General features: G+C 57.2%; 1 protein-coding gene across 5 annotated transcripts in view; it reads left to right on the top strand.

Moving 5' to 3' along the window:
- The first annotated feature begins 220 nt into the window (after positions 1 to 220).
- The window catches only part of MLLT1 (MLLT1 super elongation complex subunit), a 64,968-nt gene continuing 45,278 nt past the window's right edge, over positions 221 to 19,910 (top strand). For 3 of the 5 annotated variants that reach the window (XM_089905573.1, XM_022557053.2, XM_089905576.1), the window contains exons 1-3: positions 221 to 339; positions 9,938 to 10,118; positions 18,141 to 18,223. In XM_089905573.1, the coding sequence (XP_089761699.1) occupies positions 328 to 339; positions 9,938 to 10,118; positions 18,141 to 18,223 (276 nt within the window). In that variant the 5' untranslated portion in view covers positions 221 to 327. Of the gene's footprint in view, positions 340 to 539; positions 2,545 to 9,937; positions 10,119 to 14,601; positions 14,976 to 18,140; positions 18,224 to 19,910 lie in introns of those variants that run through there. The other 2 variants (XM_089905575.1, XM_089905577.1) reach the window with 2 other exon arrangements.

Below are 19,910 nucleotides of genomic sequence, written 5' to 3' on the forward strand. Positions count from 1 at the left end.
CATTGGCTGCGGTCTTCGTCCCTCCGACCGCAGCCCGGCAGGCCCCCGCCAGGCCGGAAGTCCCGCCCCACAAGTTGCCGTCCACGTCGTCGACTGGCCTGGGCAGCTGTCAGTCCGGGCAGCGGGCCCGAGTCGGCGGCGGGGGCCCGCAGTCGGTGCGCGACCCGGGTTGGCGGTGGTTTCCGGTTCCGCGGGGCTGGCGGGCGGGCGGGCGGCCGGGAGAGGCGGCGGCGGCGCCTGACAGACAATGAGGGCGGCGCGGCGGCGCTGAGCGGCGGCGGCGGCGGCGAGCGACGCGGGGCCCGGGGGCGGGGCGGGGAGCCAGCCATGGACAATCAGGTGAGGAGCGGCCGCGCCGCCGCAGCGCGGCCCGCGCCGCCCGCCCGGCCCTCTCCCTCCTTCCCTCCCTCCCTCCCTTACCCGCCCGCCCGGCCGGGCCCGACCCTCCTCGGTCCCGGCCTCCCCGCCCCCGCTCGGCGCCCGCCCGCCCAGCTTTGTGCGCGCCCGCAGCTCCCCGGGCCTTTATGTGGGGCGGGGGCGCCCATCCCCCATCCGCCACCCCCGCCGGGTCAGAGCGCCGCGGACCCCCCTGGGAACCCCGGTCCCCCGCTGCTCAGAGTCCCCTGGGAAGCCCCTCGGAACCCCGGTCTGGCCCAGATCCCCGTGAGACACCCCCCGTGATCTCCACTTCAGCCCAGAACGCTCTGGGACGCTCCTCGGGACCCCGGCCTGGCCCACATCCCCCTGCGACGCCCCTTGTGACCCCAGTCCGACCCAGCGCCCCCTGGGACATCCCTCGGGATCCCGGCACAGTCCTGAGTCCCCGCAGCCCCCCCGGGGGCCCCTTAGATTCCTCTGATCCGGCCTGTACCCCCTTTCCTGTCTGAATCCAGGGCCAGTCGGTGTCTCCTGCCTCCTCTGGCCCCTTGGCCCTGAATCCTCTCAAACTCCCGGCATTAAACCTTTGCTGGGGTTTGAGTTCCCCACAACTCCTGGGGCCTTGGTCTGCAGCCTCCTCCTTCCTCGAACCCAGGCCCACGCTGACCTCTCTCCCCTCTGGTCCTGCCCTTGCCTCAGCCTGAGCATCTGTTCCTCCTCAAACCCTGGTAGGGTCCCGGGTCTTTTCCCACCAGGACCCAGGTGTGCATTGAGTGGTCCCCTTTTTTGGACCTGGGCTTTCTTCTTCAGATGCCTTTGACCCACTCTGCTGCTCAGCCCCCTCTGCTTTCAGGCCCTGATCACTCTCCCTTGGACCGCAGGGCCCCAAGGGTCTGTCTCTTCACCTTCAGACCCTCTTGACCAGGTCCAGGGACCATTTCTGCTCGGACCTGGAGCCTCCACGCCCTTCAGACACCAGATGCCTCACTCCCCTCAATTCGGGCCCTCTTTGCCCCTGTGACTCTGATTTACGCTTCCCCACGTTGTCCCCCAGTCCAGGTCTCCTCTCTCTGGTTCCTGTAACCATAGTCGTCCTCCCTGCAGAGACCTGCAGTCTCTTCTGAACCCGTGTGTCTCTCTCCTTACGTTCAGGGTCGCCCACTTCCTCCCAGCATCCCCTAGTCTGATGCTGTGACTTTGACCCACTACCCTCTCCCCCTAGCACACCCCATTTTCCCTGCCTTCCCCAGCATCTTGGAGCCGCCCCCGAGAGCCTTGCTGCAAACCTAGGGTGTTCCCCAGCCTCCCTAAACTCTCCCCACGGCCCCTTTCCCTTCTCTCTGGAAACCCTGAGCCAGTCCTGGCGAACCCAAGGCTGTTCTCCTCTTCAGTACCCAAGCCCCTTACCCCTCCCCAAGCCCTGGACCATTGCGACCCCCGACATAGGATCATTTATTTCTTCACCCTCCCCTGCTGCCCCTGCCTTCCAGGGGCTCGAAGCCAGGAGAGGCAGTGTGGGGGCAGTGGGGCTGGCAGCTGAAATCCCCGCTGTTAGGGCACGTTGGGGCATCCCTGGCTGCCGGTGCCACTCAGGCAGCTCTGGCTCGTAAGGTGCTGTGTGGCCGTGGGGTTTCAGGGTTGGGGGGTGGGAGACCTCCCCCCCCCGCCCATCCCAGCCGCCTGGTGGCCCAGGATCACTGAGACCTGTGCTTGGGGGCACCCTCTCACTGCGATTTCCTTTCAGCCTTGGTGTTGTACCTCTTTCTTGAGAAGTAGGGAATAGTTCATGACAGCTGAATGGGGGATTTCTGCAGAGTGGTGTGAGTTCATTTCCCTTGAAGGGACAGAGCTCGTTGCCTCCGATCTGTATTGAGTTAAGAAACACAACAAAATAAACCTTCAGTGTCCACTTTCAAGGAAGCTGGCCCCTGGGGAAGTCTTGCTGGGCACCCTGTGGGCGTAGAGCATGGCTCCCGCCCCTCACCCCACCCGCCGGGCCCCCCCGGGGAAACATCTCAGGCCCAGCTGTGTCCATTCCCCTTGTGATATGTGGCGCCCTGGCTGGTTGGGTGGCTGTCATCTGTATGAGCGGAGCGGTGAGAAGCGGCGGCGTTCTGGGTCGGTGACAGAGGGAGACAGCCGTCCTGCTGGGGGTGCAGGGAGCAGGTGAGCACCCTGGGCCAAAGAGAGGTACCTCGCCACTGCCCAGCGCGGCAGCAGCTATCACTTGGTGGCTATTTAAACTTAAAAGTACGAGAACGAAAAAGTCAGTTCCTCAGTTGCACCACCCACATTTTAAGTGCCCGGGAACCACCACTCCTGAGGTGCCGGCCACCTCATTGGGTAGCACGAAGAGGCGACCTTTCCATCAGGGCAGAAGGTTCCACTCGACAGCGCTGGTCTGGATCCTTGCACACGTTTTGACAAGTGAAACCGGTCCCAGAGGAAAGCTTGAGCCACCCAGGCGTCTGACTCTTCATCCCAGGCTGTGTTCTCATGCAAATTTGGGAGAGGCCCAGGAGCTCTGTCCCTTCTTTAGGGGGCAGCAGCCCCTGGGGAGGCAGGAGAGAAGGGGCGGGGGAAACGCTGTGAATCCAGCAGAGTCAGCCTTCTCTGTCTCCCCCATGATGCCCCAAACCTGTGAATGCCTCAGTATGATGGGAAACAACGGGGCTTCCCCCGCTCGCCCAGGCCCGCTTGCTCTGGGAGACTTTGGTTCTCTTGACCTTCCTGTTGTGTTCTCTAGAACTTGCAGGCCCAGCTGAGAAGGGGGATTCTGCATTTGGCTCTGGCTCCCGGGAAAATGTCATTCTGGTACCCTTTGCCTTGACCACACCCCCATCTGTTTGATCCCTTGACCTGTAGCCTGTACTTACACGTCTGTCGTCTGCGGGATTTGTATTTTTTTTTAGGGGGGACGTGGTGATGTATTTTTGGGGGGCAGGTCTTTGCTCACGCAGGGGTCATGGCTGGGAGCCATGTGATTTATCTCCAAGGATGGTGGGGAAGGAATGGGCGTGGTTACAGACTGAGCAGCTGCTGAAAAGATGGAAAGGAGGCTGGGAAGGGAGCCTCAGGGGGCGGGGGGTTGCCTAGGGAGCTGGAAGTGGTATCAGCGTCTGGGGAGTCCTGTTCCCCAAAGGACCAGGGAGTCCTCCCTTCACAAAAGCATTGGGCCTGGCTGCGAGGTGGGCAGCCGACCCGCTGAGCCACATGGTTGAACTGACGCTGACTCTTCATCTCCAAAGTTTGGATTTGAGAACAGCTGCCTGTGACCATACTCTGCTGTTGCAGAAGGGAGGTTTGTTTCTCACGGGGAAGGCCCATTTCACGGATGTGCAAACGCAGGCCCAGGACAGCCCTGCAAGGAGTCGAGGCCTGGTGGGATGCTTAGGGAGCGCTCGCTCTTCCCCCAGACCTTGCATAGAGAACCTCAGGACTGTGCAGAGTGCTAATGAGGGGGTGATGGGGTCCTCCCCCACCTGGCTCTGAAGCTGTCCCAGCAGGTCGATGCCAGGTTTTAAAGTTGTGAAGCAACTTGTTGTAAAGTGCTTGAGAGCGGGGACCAGAGTTCTGCTCCCCTTTGGGTCCCTCGTAGTTTCTAATGCGAAGATTTGCACTTAGCTTCGCCAACTGTTGGTTAAATAAAAGTGACTAGGAATCACTGCCTTTGTCACCAGGCCCACCTGGCATGGTGACAGATGCCTTTATTGGGCTTGTTCGTGTTCAAAATCTCCCAAGACTGCTCTCTGGAGAACTCTGGGGATGGCCGACGCATCATCTACATGTCTGTGTGCGTTTCGTACATATTTAATGCATATCCTGTCCCAGGCCTCCCTGGTGGGCTGGTAGGGGTGAGGCTTCCCAGCAGCCTGACAGCCCTAAAGATTGTGGGTGTATCTGCACACCCTCACGGTCTGCACACTTACCTTAGAGAGTTTCCAGAGGCACATTCATTGAGCCCCTTCTTGTCCCTTTGTCATTAACCTGGTGCCCTGGGTCAGAGAATTGAGGCCGGATGGAGCCCTAAAAGAGTGTAGGGGCAGCCACCAGCCCCCGTGGGCCAGCCGTTAGAGAGCCAGGGCCTCCTGCGGCTGTCCTGAGAGGTCCCAGCCTCCGGGCAGGCAGGCTCCACTTGAGAGGATTGTCTCAGAGGGACGGCCGTCCTCTCCCTGTCTTGTGCTCTGATTCAGTGTCTGCTCCCGGGAGCCCCCCGCTGGGTCTAGAGGGAGAAAGTTCTGTGAAGAGCGCTTACTTCGGGCTTGTGTGGCTGCTGCTCTGTGGGCCCAGCCCCTGTCCCCCTTTGTGGGTGTGTGGACCACGTTGCCAGTGACCCTGCTGGGTGTCATCAGACTTGGCAAAATCGTCCCAGGCTGATCAGGGAAAAGACCCCTGGGTGCTTCCTCCTCCTGGGAGGGGAGGGGATTGCGCATCTGAGGGAATTAGCTGCAGTAGCCAGACTCCAGGCCTAATTAGGCCACTTGGTAAAGTGGGAATTCCCGGGGTGGGGGGACGGGGGGGGGCATCTGGTAAAGAGAATTCCCACCAGAAGATCCGGGGAAATCTTACAGATACACTTGTTGAAGACCTGTCTCCTGGGGCCGGGCTGAGGGCAGGGTTCGAGGGATGTGGGAAGGATCCCGGGAAGCGAGGGCTGTGAGGCCGGCAGGGCTGTTGACACCAGGCTGGCTCTGTCTCTGCTGGGTGGGGCCTCCCCTTCCACACCTGCAGGGGTCTGTGCTGGCTGATCCGTCTGCCTGGCTCGCAGGACTTAGGATTCTGGCCCTTGGGTTCCAAGTGCCCGCCGCCAGTTGGCCTGGAGCGAGGCCAGTGCCCAGCGGAGGCCCTCAGCCCAAGCTTAACTGTCCCTAGATGGCCCTGGGAGCCCTCGTGCCACTCCATCTCATCTCAGGTCTTAGGGATGATTCCCCAGAGGTAGAATAGTTAACCCTTTCTGGAGCAGCCTGGAAAGTGCCCCTTTGTTCTGGGCTTTTGTGGGGGCAGTGGGTGGCGAAGTGGCCCTCAAGATGCTGGGACGTGGCAGTGACCAAGGCCGGGCCCTCCCTCTGGAGGCTCTGCGAGGGGCCTCCCAGCAGCTGCGGGGCAGGTGAGGGACGTCATTCCAGGCAGCGCGGACTTTTTTTTTTTTTTTTAATTTATTAGTTTTTCTTTTTTCATTTTTTTTTTGGCTGCATTGGGTCTTCGTTGTTGCACACGGGCTTTCTCTAGTTGCGGTGAGCAGGGGGGCTACTCTTCGTTTCGGTGTGTGGGCTTCTCATCGCGGTGGCTTCTCTCGTTGCGGAGCACGGGCTATAGGTGCATGGGCTTCAATAGTTGTGGCACATGGGCTCGGTAGTTGTGGCGCACGGGCTTAGTTGCTCCGTGGCATGTGGGATCCTCCTGGACCAGGGCTTGAACCCGTGTCCCCTGCATTGGCAGGCGGATTCTTAACCACTGCGCCACCAGCGAAGTCCAGCTCGGGCTTATTAATCCAGCCAACAGCGAGCCTCTCCAGCAGGCACCCTTCCTGGAGAAGCAGCTGACTGATCTGCTTCAGTTCTCCAGTTCTGCTGGACGAGGAAGGAGTCCAGGTGGAGTAAGGAAGGAGGGGGCAGAGCCTGCAGAGGTGGAATTGTCGGAGGTGGAATTACCGTGACTCGCCGAGTCGGAGTAGTTGGCCAGGGCTCAGCTTTACTTGCCTCCGCTTCGGTGTAGCTTGAGTGTCCTACGGAATCAACAATTTCTTTTCTAATATAGTGTCCCCAAATCTGTGATATTCCACCATCTTTACTTCTTAGAAGATTCCAGCATTCAGGGGAGACTTCTCCTGTGTGCACTGGCGTATGCAGTCATTGGCACCTGGGGTCTGGGGGTGTCGGGACTGAGCTGGCGCTGGCCCCTGAGGCAGAGATGCCGCCTGGGCAGAGCTTTGGGCACGGCCCACCGGCTGCAAAGATTACCCATCGCGCTTCAGAACCTTCCTGTTTACTTTGGCCTCTGGAGCGTCTTTTTGGCGCTTCCATTTTCCCCCTCGGATGGAACTGTGGTCTTCCCTTCTTTCACAATCACTGCTCTGCCGGGCTTGCTCATGTGTCCTGGGTAGGAACCCCACGTGATGAGAAATGCCGGGAAGGCAGCTGGGGTTGGAGCAGGGTTGTTAATCTCCGGATTGGTGAACAGCAGAATCTGAGGGGGCATCTCATCACCTAGGAGTTAACTCGAAAGTATTGATACCAGAAGCCATTCAACAGTGTCCTGTTGTCATTGTGATTATGTGGATCTGGTTTCCCATAATCCAGGGATTGTCTCCCGACTCCTCAGTGTGAAAACAGGTCAGAGAGAAAAGCAGAGTTTGTTACACACCCGTAAGTGTATGGGGGCGATTATGGCCTATTTGGGATCATGTAAATATTGTTGGGTGTTGTTTATCTTGAACGTTGTCCATAAGCAGCGTTCTGCGGATAGAAGCTTGTGGTTGATTCGAGCATGACTTGTTTATCCAGACGTCCAGGCCTTTTCTCCAGCTGTCAGGGGGGTATTTCCCCCCAAATGTCCCCACCCCCCCACCCTCGCTCCACCCACCCGGGCTCCATGGGCATCATCACAGCCACCCAGCTGCCTGGTCGCCTGTCTCTCCATCTGCATCCGCCCTTGGGTCCTCCCAGTTCTCCTGTTTCAGGCTCCTTTTCCAGCCACTCCCTATGGTTGCCTCCCAGCAGGCTTGTTGTTGTTGGTGTGTCTGTCCTTTTTGCCTTCAGCCCAGACTGTGTACACAGTTGCTGGGGTGCTTTATCACTTAGATGCTGTTTCCTCCAATCCGTCACCTGCGTACGGTTGGCTGTCATTTCTCTAGTGTGGAATCTAAATGCTCCATCCGGATCCCCACCCCTCCCCCGAGGGGACCGGTCCCAGGGCTCTCTGCTCTTTTCCCAAGCAGCCCCACGGGGACTGTCGTCCTGTGCCGGCGGGGTGGGGGGCTCCTGCCCTGTTTTTACAGTTGTCTCACTAAGTACCCACTGCCTCCTGCCAGTCCATGCGTCAGGGCCACCCTGTCCTTATCTGTCACCTTGGCCCTTCCCTCTTGGAACGAATGTACCACTTAGAGCTCACTGATCTAGGAAGCCTCTCTGGTTTAATCCAGTGTTGATGCCTTGTGCAGCGTGATTCCAGGATAGAGGTTAAAAGGACGGGTGGGGTGTGGCCCTGGGGGAGACAGCAGTGAACAGTCAGGAGCAGGGTTGGGATGAAGTGGCACAGCGGAGTTGGTTGTACACAGACTGCTGTGGAGACCAGGGTCTGGTTGGTTTCCGGTGTGGATCTATCAGAAGGGGCTCTGGAGAGAGTAGCACTTGAGCCAGGGCTTAAGGGACAAGTGGCATTCCAATCAGAGAGAAGTGAGTTAGGGCGCCCCCAGCTGTGGGCCGGAAGGAGCAGAGGTGGATGGGAGTGGACGTTCCCAGTATGTTTGGGGATGGCTGGTGTCTGACTGAGTTGGGATGCAGGGTGTGTGCGTTTTCCTGTGCTTCCTCGGTTCTCAGCCTCTAAGGCCTGGCCAGAACTTGGCAGCATCTTCTTTGTGCACGAGCATGTGTGTGTGCACGTACAGGGGACTGCAGCGCGGAAAACTTGCACGGCTCTGCGATATACTCTCTGATCTTGGGTGAAAGCATGGTAAACGAGGAATACCCCAGACTTGAGGAAGCACAGGTGCGAGATGGGAGGTATGCTGAGGCCTGCGGACTCGATTCTGACCGAGAGCGGCGGGCCACGCTTTCCCGGCAGTGACCGAGCAGCGAGGGGTGGAAGAGTGGGGAGTACGCCGGTGGTGGGTCTGAACAGGGTTTTGGAACCCAGAGAAGAGGCAGGTCCTGGAGGGACTGTGGCCCCAGGGGTGCCTGGGGTCCAGTGGTGAGAAAGAGAGTGCAGAGGGAGGTTTCTGGTCTGGGCCTGGGCTGTTGAGCCCGACAGGGGAGTTTCCTTCCGGATGCGTGGGATGCAGGCCGCTGGCCCGCTTGTCCCTCGTTATCTCAATACTTCGGAGCAAGTGTCCACTTGGCCTCTGCTTTCTTTGTAACGTTCTTGATTTTGATACTAGGTGTCAGGCTGTATCTCTGTGAAGTCCAGAGAGGGTTTTAACAGGCCAGAGCGGATGTGTACAGTGGGTCCCTGTCGGCGGCTTCAGCTGGCCTCGCTGGTGCAAGTTCTACGAAGGGTTGGGGCTGCCTGCTTAGCGTGTGTGTGTGGCGGGGGGCTGGCACGAGCTGCTTCCTGTCTCAGGCGAGTGGCCAACGTGTGTGAGGAGGGCAGCCCGAGGCCGCGGGCCCACCTGCACCTGTCCCCAGCTGGCTTCACACTTGCCCCCCATTCTCACTGTGAACTGCTGTTCTGCTTTGAAAACAAAGCCAGCGTTTGTGCAGGTGACTCGGGTGACCCCAGGGGCCTCTGTTTTCCAGGAGGCACTCTGTGGGATGATGGAGAATGAAAATGCTTTAATCAAGGATGGAAGGATGGCACACTGGCCAAGGGAGTGGCCTTTGGGTGACACACACACACCTGGGCCTGAATCTCCCTACAACTCAGCCACCTCGTGTGTGCCACTCAACAGCTCACTCTTGGAGCCTTGGTTGCCTCATTCGTAGAACGAGGTACAGTCTGCCCTCCGGATCCGTGGGTTCTGCATCCACACATTCAATCAGTTGTGGATCGAAAATATTCGGGAAAACGATTCCCGAAAGTGCCAGTAAGCAACCCTTGAATTTGCTGTGCCCCAGCAACTATTTACATAGTACTTACATGTAGTTACAACTATTTACCTAGCATTTACGTTGTACGAGGTATTGTAGATGATTTAAAGTATGCAGGAGGATATCCGTAGGTTACATGTAAGTGCTAAGCCTTTTTACCTAAGGGACTTGAGCATCCGTGGATTTTGGTATCCTCGGGTCCTGGAAGCGATCCCGCATGGGTACTGAGGGGCGACTGCAGTGGCACCACGGGTCACGCTGCTGTTTTCCAGGAGATCTTGGTGAGGGTTGCTACTCCGGGCAGGGAGCCATTTGCAGTGAGCCAGTGCAAGAGGAGAGTAGGCAGACTGCTAGCAAGATGATGTCTGATCATGGAGACTGCTGAGAAGACTGTGTCAATAAAGAGCCATGGGGTGGTGGTGGGTGCTTTCAGGTTGGGTGGTCAGGGAGGGCTTCTCTGAGGAGGTGACAGTCAAGCCGAGACCTCGGTGACAGGATGGAGCCAGCCGTGGGGAGGCCTGGGGGAGAGCATCCGAGGCAGTGGGAACCACAGGTGCCAAGGCCCTGGGGCAGGGTGGGGAGGAGGCGCGGGGGGCCCCCCGTGGGCCTCCTGGGGAGCGAAGGCATGCACAGCCGTCCGGGCCCCGCCCACCTGAGCACGTGCAGGCTCCTGCTCCTGTGAACGCGCTGCCCCTTCGCGGACTCCCTTCACTTACAAGCTCTGTAGGCCGCAGGGGGCCAGGGGGAGGGCACGGCCTGCAGCACCCTGCCCTGGGCTCTGCGTTGACCCTGTGCCCGCCTCTCTCTCCCTGCAGTGCACTGTCCAGGTCAAGTTAGAGCTGGGACATCGTGCCCAACTACGCAAGAAGCCCACCACGGAGGGCTTCACGCATGACTGGATGGTGTTTGTCCGCGGCCCTGAGCAGTGTGAGATCCAGCACTTCGTGGAGAAGGTGGTCTTCCGGTTGCACGACAGCTTCCCCAAGCCCAAGCGTGGTGAGTGTCCCCACTCTGGCCGCCTGCCCTCTCCCTGGGGAGCAGGTGGCCTGTACCCCGCAGCCCGAGGCGAGAGCTCGCCCTCCACACAGGGCCTCCACCATCCCTTCTGCTTCTCCCTCGGCCGCGGAGTTGGCTGTAGGGAAAACCCAGCGGAGGTGGTGACAATATCTTGTGTCATCACTTAGACTCAGGCTCTGAGAAGCTTCCAGAGAATGTAGCCCTGTGGTTGAGGGTGGGAAGGGCGACTTACACCCCCTGGTGAGTAAGCAGGAAGCTGCTTACTGGGCCCACGTTGGAGGAGAGATGCCCTTTAGAGAGCCCGTGGTATGTGGGGCAAAAGCAGAAAAGGCTTGCGTTTCGCCGCTGCCTCCTCCCTGGCTTCACCCCTCAGAGCGCCCGGCCATCTGCGAAGTACAGGGTGACATGCGGCCCGGCTGTCTCACGGGGCGGAGAGCCGGGAACTCACCGAGGGCGCCCGATCAGAGACCACTTCCTGGGGAATTTGGAGCGAAGTTGGAGGCGATGTTGGGAGCTCTGTGGGGGCCGGGCCCTGTCTCCTGTTTTTACCATTCGGTCCCCATGTGAAGCCCAGCCCGTCACAGGGGTCTTGAAAATAGTTCTCGAATGGATGCGTTGATAAAGGAACAAAGGACTCTGTGCTCGGAAAGGGCTTCAGGGCTGGGAGAGCCGTTGCTGGGCTGCTGCCCCCTCTACCCGCAGTAGGTGGGCCAGGGGGCCGGGGGTCATGCTGTGACAGCATGGAGCCTCGGGTGGAAGCAGGAGCCCGTTCCGGGACCTGCTGGGGGCCTGGGCCGGCAAGTGTCTTACTGTCCAGTGGGGAAGTGACGTGTGTTACAGGAGTAGAAACTCCTGGTTCAGAAGTAGCTCGAGATTCTTTTTCTTCTGGATTCTTCCATCAGCTTTCCGCTGTTCCTTTTCCTTCGTTTCTCCTTTCCTGAGTCTTCAGCTTCTCTCCCTTTTTCCTTTTTCAGTCTCTGAGCCTCTTGGAGAGAGCCCATCTGGTTCCTGGCAACAGCAGGTATCTGTAAAGCACCTGCTAATAATAATAGTAGTAATACATGCCACTTACCAGGCACATCCTGCTCACAAGCTCTTTTCGTTCACCCCGCGACCCTCTTTTACAGATGGGGAAGCAAGCTCAGGGGGCCAGGTAAGCTGCCTGTGCTTTAAAGCAGGGGTCTATGCTCTGTGGGCTGGATATGCCCGTTTTTCTTGGCGCTTGGTCACGCCTGTTCATTCGGGGGGAGCCCGTGGTCGCTGTGCCCGGACGCAGAGCAGAAGCTGGGCTGCCCCCTCCTGGCCCAGGTGCCTGCTTTCCCAGACAGCTGCCCCTGCGGTTCCTTCACCACCGCCCTCTCCCGTCCCTCCCTTTCTCTCCGGGAGGGGCCTCAGATGGTGACTCCTAGCCACCTTTCAGCTGCTGGTTTCATCTTCCTCCCCTCCGGTCCTTAACCAAGCAGCCGCTAGAAGTAACACTCAGAGCGGCCTACGTTTGTCCTGCCCTCGCTCTGTGCTGTCCGATGCAGGGAGCCCCCCAGGATCCCCTCCCATATCTAGATGTGGAAACTGAGGTCCTGAGAGGCCCAGTCACCTGTTTGTGGTCACGAGGAAGCGGCACATTCTCTGAGCTCCCGATGTCTGAAACGTGGGTTTTGAGTGAAGCGCACTCTTTTGAAGTGTCATTTTGCAGGCAGAGTTTCAGTAGGTGAATCGTGCATGTTTGCAAAGTCTGTGCGGCCTGTACACAGAGGGCACCTGCGTCACGTGTATCGAATGGTAAATGCTCACTCGCCATTTGCTTAGTGGTCAGTGAAAAACAGATCAGGTGAAGCAGCCAGTGAATTTCTTATAGGGCTCCAGCCTCTGAAATTATACTTTATGTGCTTAAAAAGTATCTTTTACACCAAAATATGCACCCGTAACAGACCCAGCAGAGATGTGCCAGATGGGATGTTCCCACCTCCCAACTCATCAGTGGTGGTATCACCCCAGGGGCAGCATTTCTAGGCCTTTCTGGGTCGTGTCCTTTCTTAACACCTTAAAGCAGTAAAAGCAAATTTGCTTCTTATCTCTAGATTTTTCACATTTGTTTATTAACTTACTAGCGTGAAGGGTTAGACTTTCTCCTAAGCTTCTCCCCCTTTCATCCCCGACAATTGAGGGGTTTGTGTCTGGCCATATAGTTTGCTGCTGTATCCTAAGTAATACTTAGGTGCTTACTAAGTATTCGTTGAGAGAACGAATGCATTCTTTGATGCTGTCAACTTTGGCCAAGGTCTCCTGACTTTCCATTTAGGAAGAGAAGGGCAGGAGCACCCCGTCTTCCTTGAACCTTACACCCCTCCCTCTGGGAGCTACACTTGACTTCGTTAAGGTTGCTCCACTCCAGGATTAGAGATTAAGTCTAGAAGTTGGTAGCTGGCAAAGGGCACTGACCGTAGTGACTCTCTCCATTGTCGGGCTGGTCGGGATCCTCTCTGAACTCTGGGCCACTCCAAAGAGAACGCTCAAGCTCATGTCAAGGTCAGATGGGCTCTTTTTATCATCCTTGGTTAAAATTTGGCCCCGTTTACTGCGCTTCATATTTGTCCCTTTGCTTCTCTTCCCATCCTTGCACTGTGTCTTTTTCATCAAAGGTGCTTTGCCTTTTTTCCATCCTCCCAGCATTTCATTTATTCAGTGGAGTTTTTTCCCCTTCGAATTATTTCATTCTGGTCTCTTCCTCCTCTAATCAGAACTGGCTCCTCTTTAGCCATCACGCTGGGACTTTCCTTTTACTTTTCTCCTGGGGGGATTTACCTAATACCCTTATGTTTTGGTTTATTTTCCTGTTTTACTAGAATAATTTCTCAAGAAGTTTCCCAGGAGATTAATTACTGAAGCAATTTCCAAAGAAAGGTGTGTGGGGAATAAACTCCCTGACTCCTAGCGTATTTGAAGTGCCCTTGTTCTGTTCCCACACTTGAATAGTAGTCTAGTTGGGTGTAACGTTCTAGTTGGAGAATTACTGTCACTTAGAGCTTTGGAAGTGTCGCTTCTTTGTCTTCTGAGAAGTCTGGTGCTATTGGGTTCTTGTTCTGTTGCAGATGACCTGTTTTTTAGTTTTTTGTTTTGTCTTTAGAAGGACTTAAGATGGTTTTTATGACATTGTTTCTGGGGTCTTTTTTGGTTGTGTGTTTGTTCATCATGTTGGACATGTGGTGTCCTTCATTTTATTTTATTTATTATTATTATTTTTTAAAATATTTGTTTATTTATTTGGCTGTGCTGGGTCTTAGTTGCGGCATGCTGGATCTTCGTTGCTGTGTGAGGGATCTTTGTTGCCGCATGTGAGCTCTTTTAGCTGTGGCATGTGGGATCTAGTTCCCTGACGCCCCTGCGTTGGGAGCGTGGAGTCTTAACCACTGGGCCACCATGGAAGTCCTGGTGTCCTTCATTTTAGCTTCTATTTCTTTGACAATTTCTTTCCACCTATTTAATTTCTTTTTTCGCATTCTAGGATGCTTATTACATAACTTCTCTATGTTTAAGTCTTTTCATCTGTAAAATGGGAACAACTGCAGCTGCCTCACAGTGTTGTTGCGAGGATTAAATGAGTTAAATGTGTTAAGTGCTGAGAATACTGCCTGGCATACCGTAGGAGCTTTATGAATATTAGCTGCTGTTGACATTTGTTTAATCTGCTGAGTTGTTTTTGCACCTTTCACCCTTTAAAAAAAATGTCTTTTTGCTCTACATTCTGGGAGATTCCATCGGCTTTATTTTCTGGTCTTTCTGTTGAATTAAAAAATTGTAAGTACTATATTTGTACTAAGGTCTAAGAGCCCTTTCTTACTCTCTAATTTTCCTTTTTAAAAGTATTTTGTTTTCATTTGTTGAGCAAGTCTTGCATCTGAGGGCATTGACTCTAGGTTTTTGTTTTTGTTTTTGTTTTCCTTTTCCCAAGTTCTCTTGTGGTCCCCAAAGTATTCCTGTTTCTTTGGCCTCTTTCCTCCAAGTGGGAACTCTTACCGAGTGCTCTGTTCAGGGCAGGATGGGTTCGCTTTACCAGCGGTTTCTGGTTAGGGACGTGGGTCCCCCAATTTCCTGAATGAGAAGGGCCTGACTCAGGGGGTGGGCTGGGGGAAGGTCGCAGGAGGGATACCCAGGGCTGTTGTTCCAGTCACAGCCGCTCTGTTTGGCTTTTTTTTTTTTTTTTTAATAACTGCTTTACTGAGGTATGAGTCACACATGATAAAATTCACCCTTAATGTGTACGATCCTCGTGTCTATTGTGTTCATACAGTGGCTCAACCATCACCTCTCTCATTCCAGAACGTTTTCATCACCCCAAGAAAAACCCCTAGCCACCCGCTCCCCACCCCCGCCCCCCACTGCACCTGCGGATGCCCTAGCCCAGGCCTCCCGGGGCTCAGGCCCCCCCTGCAGCGCCTGTGCCATGTCCCCGGCTGCAGCTTCCTCTTCCTGTTTGCTTGCCCGGCATGCTCTCACCCACTTTCTGCCTTCCAGAAAGTTCTTGACTGCTCACATCGCCTCCCTCCCCGTTACTCTCCCGGCATTATTTGGTTTCCTCCTGGCCTCACTTTGCTTGCCATGGGCCCTCAGGTGGGACGGCAGGCAGGCCGGTGGCGTCTGCTCGGCCTCCCACGTCTGGAAGCCTGTACTCTGGCCCCTGTGCCCCGTCTCTGAACGGATAAGGTGGTTTTCAGCCTGGGAGTGCCCGTCCTCCGAGAGGCCTTTAGAGAGGGATTGAGAAATGCAAAGCAGGGTCCCTTCCCTGAAGGGGTTTGTCGTCTGGTAGAGAGATGAAGATCAGAGGTGACATGAGTGGAAGTAAGTGACCTGGGGGTCAGAGGCCGAGGGAAGCCAGGGCTGTCCCTGCGGGAGGGGGCCCTGACTCGGGCCTTCATGGCTGAGGGGATTCAGACTGGGAGTGGGTGGGGGGAGATGGACATTGGGGTGGAGGGTGCAGGCAGGTCCCCGGCCCCTCCCTCCTCTGCTGGGAGATTGTGCAGCAAGAACAGGCCACCCTTCCTCTCTGCTTCCTCTTTCCTTCCTGGATGCAGGTTAATTCAGCAAGCAAGCAGGTGCCCGGCCCTGTGCGAGGCCGGGGCACATGAGGCAGACTGCAGGACGCTCACAGTGGGGGGGCTTGGGCACTAGGCGGGCAGGGTTCGTGCAGGTGGAGAAACCCCCCCTCAGTCTGCTCAAACAGGATCGAGAGACTCGGGGAGAGGCGGGCCGTGACCTGGCCTCCCTGCCCACATTTCTTCCTGTCCCTGGACAGGCCTCTCCCTTCAGTAGATGACCTGACAGAGGTGTGACATGTGGCCCGCTCAGCAGTATTTGACAGATACGTAGTGAATGTTTCCAAAAGGCCTGGCCATGGTGCTGGCTCTGGGGGTGTCACACTGCATGAACCGGAGCTCGTGTAGGATTGAGGAAGGTGGAGACAGTAAGCACAAGGAGTGCTGAGACCCAGTGATACAGGACGCTCGGGGCCGGAGGAGGGAACCGCAGCCTGGAACTTGATGGGGGACGGGGGCTGCTGCTCAGTGAAGGGGTCCCGGAGGAAGTGGTCTGTGATCTGAGAGGGGCAGCGTGGCAGGGCTGGTGAGAGATGAGCCTGGAGGGCATGGAGCCCCGTGCAGGCCCCCTGGAGTGGCTGGAAGTTGGTCCTGAGGGCAGTGAGGAGCCGTCAGGGGACACAGATCTGTGATTCAGAGGGGTCCTTCCCGCGACCCCTGCAGAAGAGGCCTGGGAGCAAGCCTGAGGCAGGCGGGCTGGTGAGGGGCTGGAGCGGAGGCTCAGGGCGCCAGGCAGCGGGGTGCAGCCCAGAGATGTTTGGAGGTGGCCTTCACAGCGCTTGGTGGCGGGCGAGCTGTAGGGGCAGGAGGGGCTGAGGCATCCTCGGGGGAGCGGTGGACAGCTGGGGCCCTGACCTGCACGACGCCGGGAGCCGCGGGCTTCAGAGGGAACGAGGAGGTGTCTTGGGGCGGGCTGCTTCGGGCATGCCCAGCCAGCACCGCCAGGAGGCTCTCCGAGGAGCAGCAGAGTAGGAGCTGGCTCAAATAGGGATTTGGGGCCGAGGTCGACCCCACAGTGTCCCCGGGCTGCCTGGGCCACCGCCCATTGACCCAGCCTGCAGGCAGGGGCACTCCTTACTTCCAGGTGGGCTGGCCGTCAGACTGAAGGTGACAGAGCTTACTCCTGGGGACCAGAGGTGTCCCCTTGGCCTCTGGCGTCAGCTGGGCACCTGACATCGTCAGGCGCGGATAGTGGTGGAGCGCATGCACGAATGAGCGAGTGCAGCGTTTGGTAGCAGTAATGACTCTGTGCAGGCCCCGAGGTCAGGTGACAGTGCTCAGGGCGCTCAGCCGAGGCAGCCGGGCTACTGCTGCCCCCACGGGAGGCTATGCTGCAGGGGCGGTGGGTCCTACGGCCCGGTCGGGACGGCCCCACTCGCCCCTGGCAGGGAAGTCCGTCCAGGTGAGCACGCCTCAAGCCCCGGTCTGTGGGGACTGGAGCCTGAAGCGCAGGCTGAGCCCTCCTGGGGGGCGTGGGGGGAGCGGGAGCTGGGCTTGGAGGGCAGGTGGCTGGCGCAGGGGCAGGGGGAGCCCCTGGGGCCGGCTTACCCGCCAGTCCGCGCAGCTCGCTGGAGCCCCGCCCCTATGGTTTGCAGAACGGGGTCCTGTGCAAGGCTGTCCAGCCAGCCCTGGCCTTGAGGGTCCCCAGTTACTCTAAACCCACCCCCTCACCAGTTTTGTTTGCGCAGATAGATGAGACACGTGAGATATTTGAGGTATATGATATTTTAAATGATTTTTTTTAAGAAAAATCTTACGAGGTTTTAATTTTTAAAAAGTCATGTTTCTTTTTTAAAATTAATTAATTTATTTATTTTTGGCTGTGTTAGGTCTTTGTTTCTGTGCGAGGGCTTTCTCTAGTTGCGCCAAGCGGGGGCCACTCTTCATCGCGGTGCGCGGGCCTCTCACTGTTGCGGCCTCTCTTGTTGCGGAGCACAAGCTCCAGACACGCAGGCTCAGTAGTTGTGGCTCACGGGCCCAGTTGCTACGCTGCATGTGGGATCTTCCCAGACCAGGGCTCGAACCCGTGTCCCCTGCATTGGCAGGCAGACTCTCAACCACTGCGCCACCAGGGAAGCCCTAAAAAGTCATGTTTCATTATGTTCCAATGCACTGTTTTCTGGCAATTTCTGGCCCCCTTAAGAATTACAGTACAGACATACGTGTGTAAAGGTTTTAATCGTTGGCAGGATTTTTTCCTATCTCCCGGTCTGGTTGCCTCAGGAGAGGGGGGGGTGGAGGACAAGGGGGATTTGATCTGTACAGTTCTGATTTTTTTTTTCTTACATGCGGGAGAACAATATTGTCACGTTACTTGCATAATGACAGCATACCTGTCAAAACATTGACAGTTCATCCTGGAGGGTGAGACTGCGGGAGATTGTTTTACCTCTATTTTACTGTTCTTCTTAGTTTCTTTCTCCCCCTCCCTCCCTCTCTCATCACTCGTCACCTGGGAATGCTTTGCTTAGGTGCTGAGGTGGGACCCAGGCGAGCCCCTGCTGGGACCGGGCCATCTCCATCTCCATCTCCTGGGGTCCATGTCCCTGGCCCCAAGCGGGGCCTCAGTGTCCATGTTTGAGTGGGTGATGGCAGGAGGAGGGTACAGCAGAGTGCCTGCCCTGCTGGGAGACCAGGGGCCCCCTGGCCCGGCACCTCGCTGAGCCGCACTGCTGTGCTGCCCTCAGTCGGTTGAACCTGTGTGGCCCGTGGCCGGTGCTGGCTGCACTGCCGTAGCTGGTCTCGTGCCCCTTCCCCAGCGCTCTCCCACCCTGGCACCACGGGGTCACCTTTCTACTGCTCCGCTGCTTCTCTTCCTCTTGACCCCTTTGACATGGAACAGGGCCTGGGGTTTCCCACGCTGGGGGAGCTGGCCTCCTAGTGCTGACAGCGGTTTTCCCTTTCTTTTCAGTGTGCAAGGAGCCCCCCTACAAAGTGGAGGAGTCGGGTTACGCAGGCTTCATCATGCCCATCGAGGTGTACTTCAAGAACAAGGTAGGAGCCCGGGTAGCGGTAAGGAGGATGCACAGCTCACACAAGGGCCAGTGGGACCGGCAGCGCCGGGTGACAGGGTGGATGTTGGCATGTGTAGCAGAGACTGCATGTTGGGCGCCCACGGGAGGAGCGTCGCGCGCATCCCTCCCGTGGTGGCAGGGCTGGGGAGCAGGGCACGTTGCGGCAGCAGGTGGGGGAGTACCGGGGCATGTCGCCATAAGTCATCCTGAAAGTGGCAGGGTCCCCGGCTCAGCTGCCACGTGTTGGGGCGGGGCCAGAGTCTGTGGCCTGTCCTAGAGGGGTTGTCACCTCGCGGGAGGAGGGGCGAAGAACTGGAAGTTATTAGACGTCTGACAGTGGGCTGTTGGTTGGATGCACTTATGCATCTTCTGAACAGAATCTTTGATGACCTTGGGGGAAAGAGCTTTTAATGTTGTTGAATGAGGAAAGCAAGTTATATGTGTGTCATTTATAGAAAAAAGGAATTATATACATGCAAGATGTTAACAAAGGTAATCTGGGTGGCAGGATCACAGCGGGGTTTTGTATTATTTCTCCCCATATGTATTTTCTAAACATTTACAATGAAAAAATAGAAATAGCCATAGACCGTTCAGGCTGCTGTAACAAAATACTACAGACTGGACGGCTCATAAACAACAGAAATTGTTTGCTCAGCGTCCTGATGGCTGGAAGTCTGGGATCGGGTGCCGCCGTGGTCGGGTGAGGGCTGTCCTCCGTCCTCTGGGTCACAGGCTTCTAGCTGTGCCTTCACAGGGTGGAAGCGGCGAGGGGCCTAGGGGCTCTTTCTGGAAGTGTTAATCCCATTCCTGAGGGCTCCATTCTCGTGACTTAAGACCCTCCCAGCACCATCACGTGGGGGGTGGGAGTCAGCATAGGAATTGGCGGGGGACACATTCAGGCCATAGCTTTTTTTTTTTTTTAAGCCCAGTAACCAACATTTAACAGTTGCCTCCCTGGCAGCGTGCCTCTGCTGATCCTCACAGGTGCCACCAAGCGGCCAGCAGTGACCTTCGCTGGCTCCAAGGTGGCCGGCTGGCTGCTGCTTCTCCACAAGTCCAGCTAGACTGGCTGTGGGCGGCTCTGCCATCTTTCAGGAAGGACATCCCCCTGGGGGGCCCGAGGGTGCCACCACTCACTTAACGAGCCCCTTGCTCTGAGAGCCCGTGGCGTCAGAGGCCTCTGGGGTGGAGCTCAGGTGGGCACCCACAGCCCCCTGAGCACCAAGGGACATCTCAGCGGGTGCGGCTCAGCGGGATTTGGCGGCGGGGCCTGTGGGTCATCCCGAGGCTCTCTGGGCGTCGAGGCCCGAGAGTCCCGGTGACTGGCCACTGTTGAGAGGAGAGCCCAGCCTGTCCGCACGGGTGGGGGATGGATACTGCACCCTGAGGGGGCTGGTGCCCTGCAGCTTAGGGACCATGCTCAGGGAGGCCTCCTGCGGCCCCGGGAGCGTGGAGAAGGGGGCGTCCATGTGGGGCGGGGTGCCAGTGCTGGGGTGAGTCCCGGGGCCCCCCGTGGGGAGGCTGTGCAAACGGGATGCTGATTGTAGCCCCTCTGGGTGGTTGGGGAGACAGAGCGAGTCCATTGGGAGGGAGCGCTGAACTGCGGGTGCCTTGGTATCTGCAGGGTTGGGTGCTGGGTCCGGCGTGGCCCCGTGAGCCCTTTC

The sequence above is a fragment of the Delphinapterus leucas genome, unplaced genomic scaffold, assembly GCF_059928025.1.
Source record: "Delphinapterus leucas isolate spDelLeu-1000000601 "Yukka" unplaced genomic scaffold, BTC_Dleu_Yukka2 spDelLeu_asBTCV2_sq25, whole genome shotgun sequence".
NCBI lineage: Eukaryota > Metazoa > Chordata > Mammalia > Artiodactyla > Monodontidae > Delphinapterus > Delphinapterus leucas.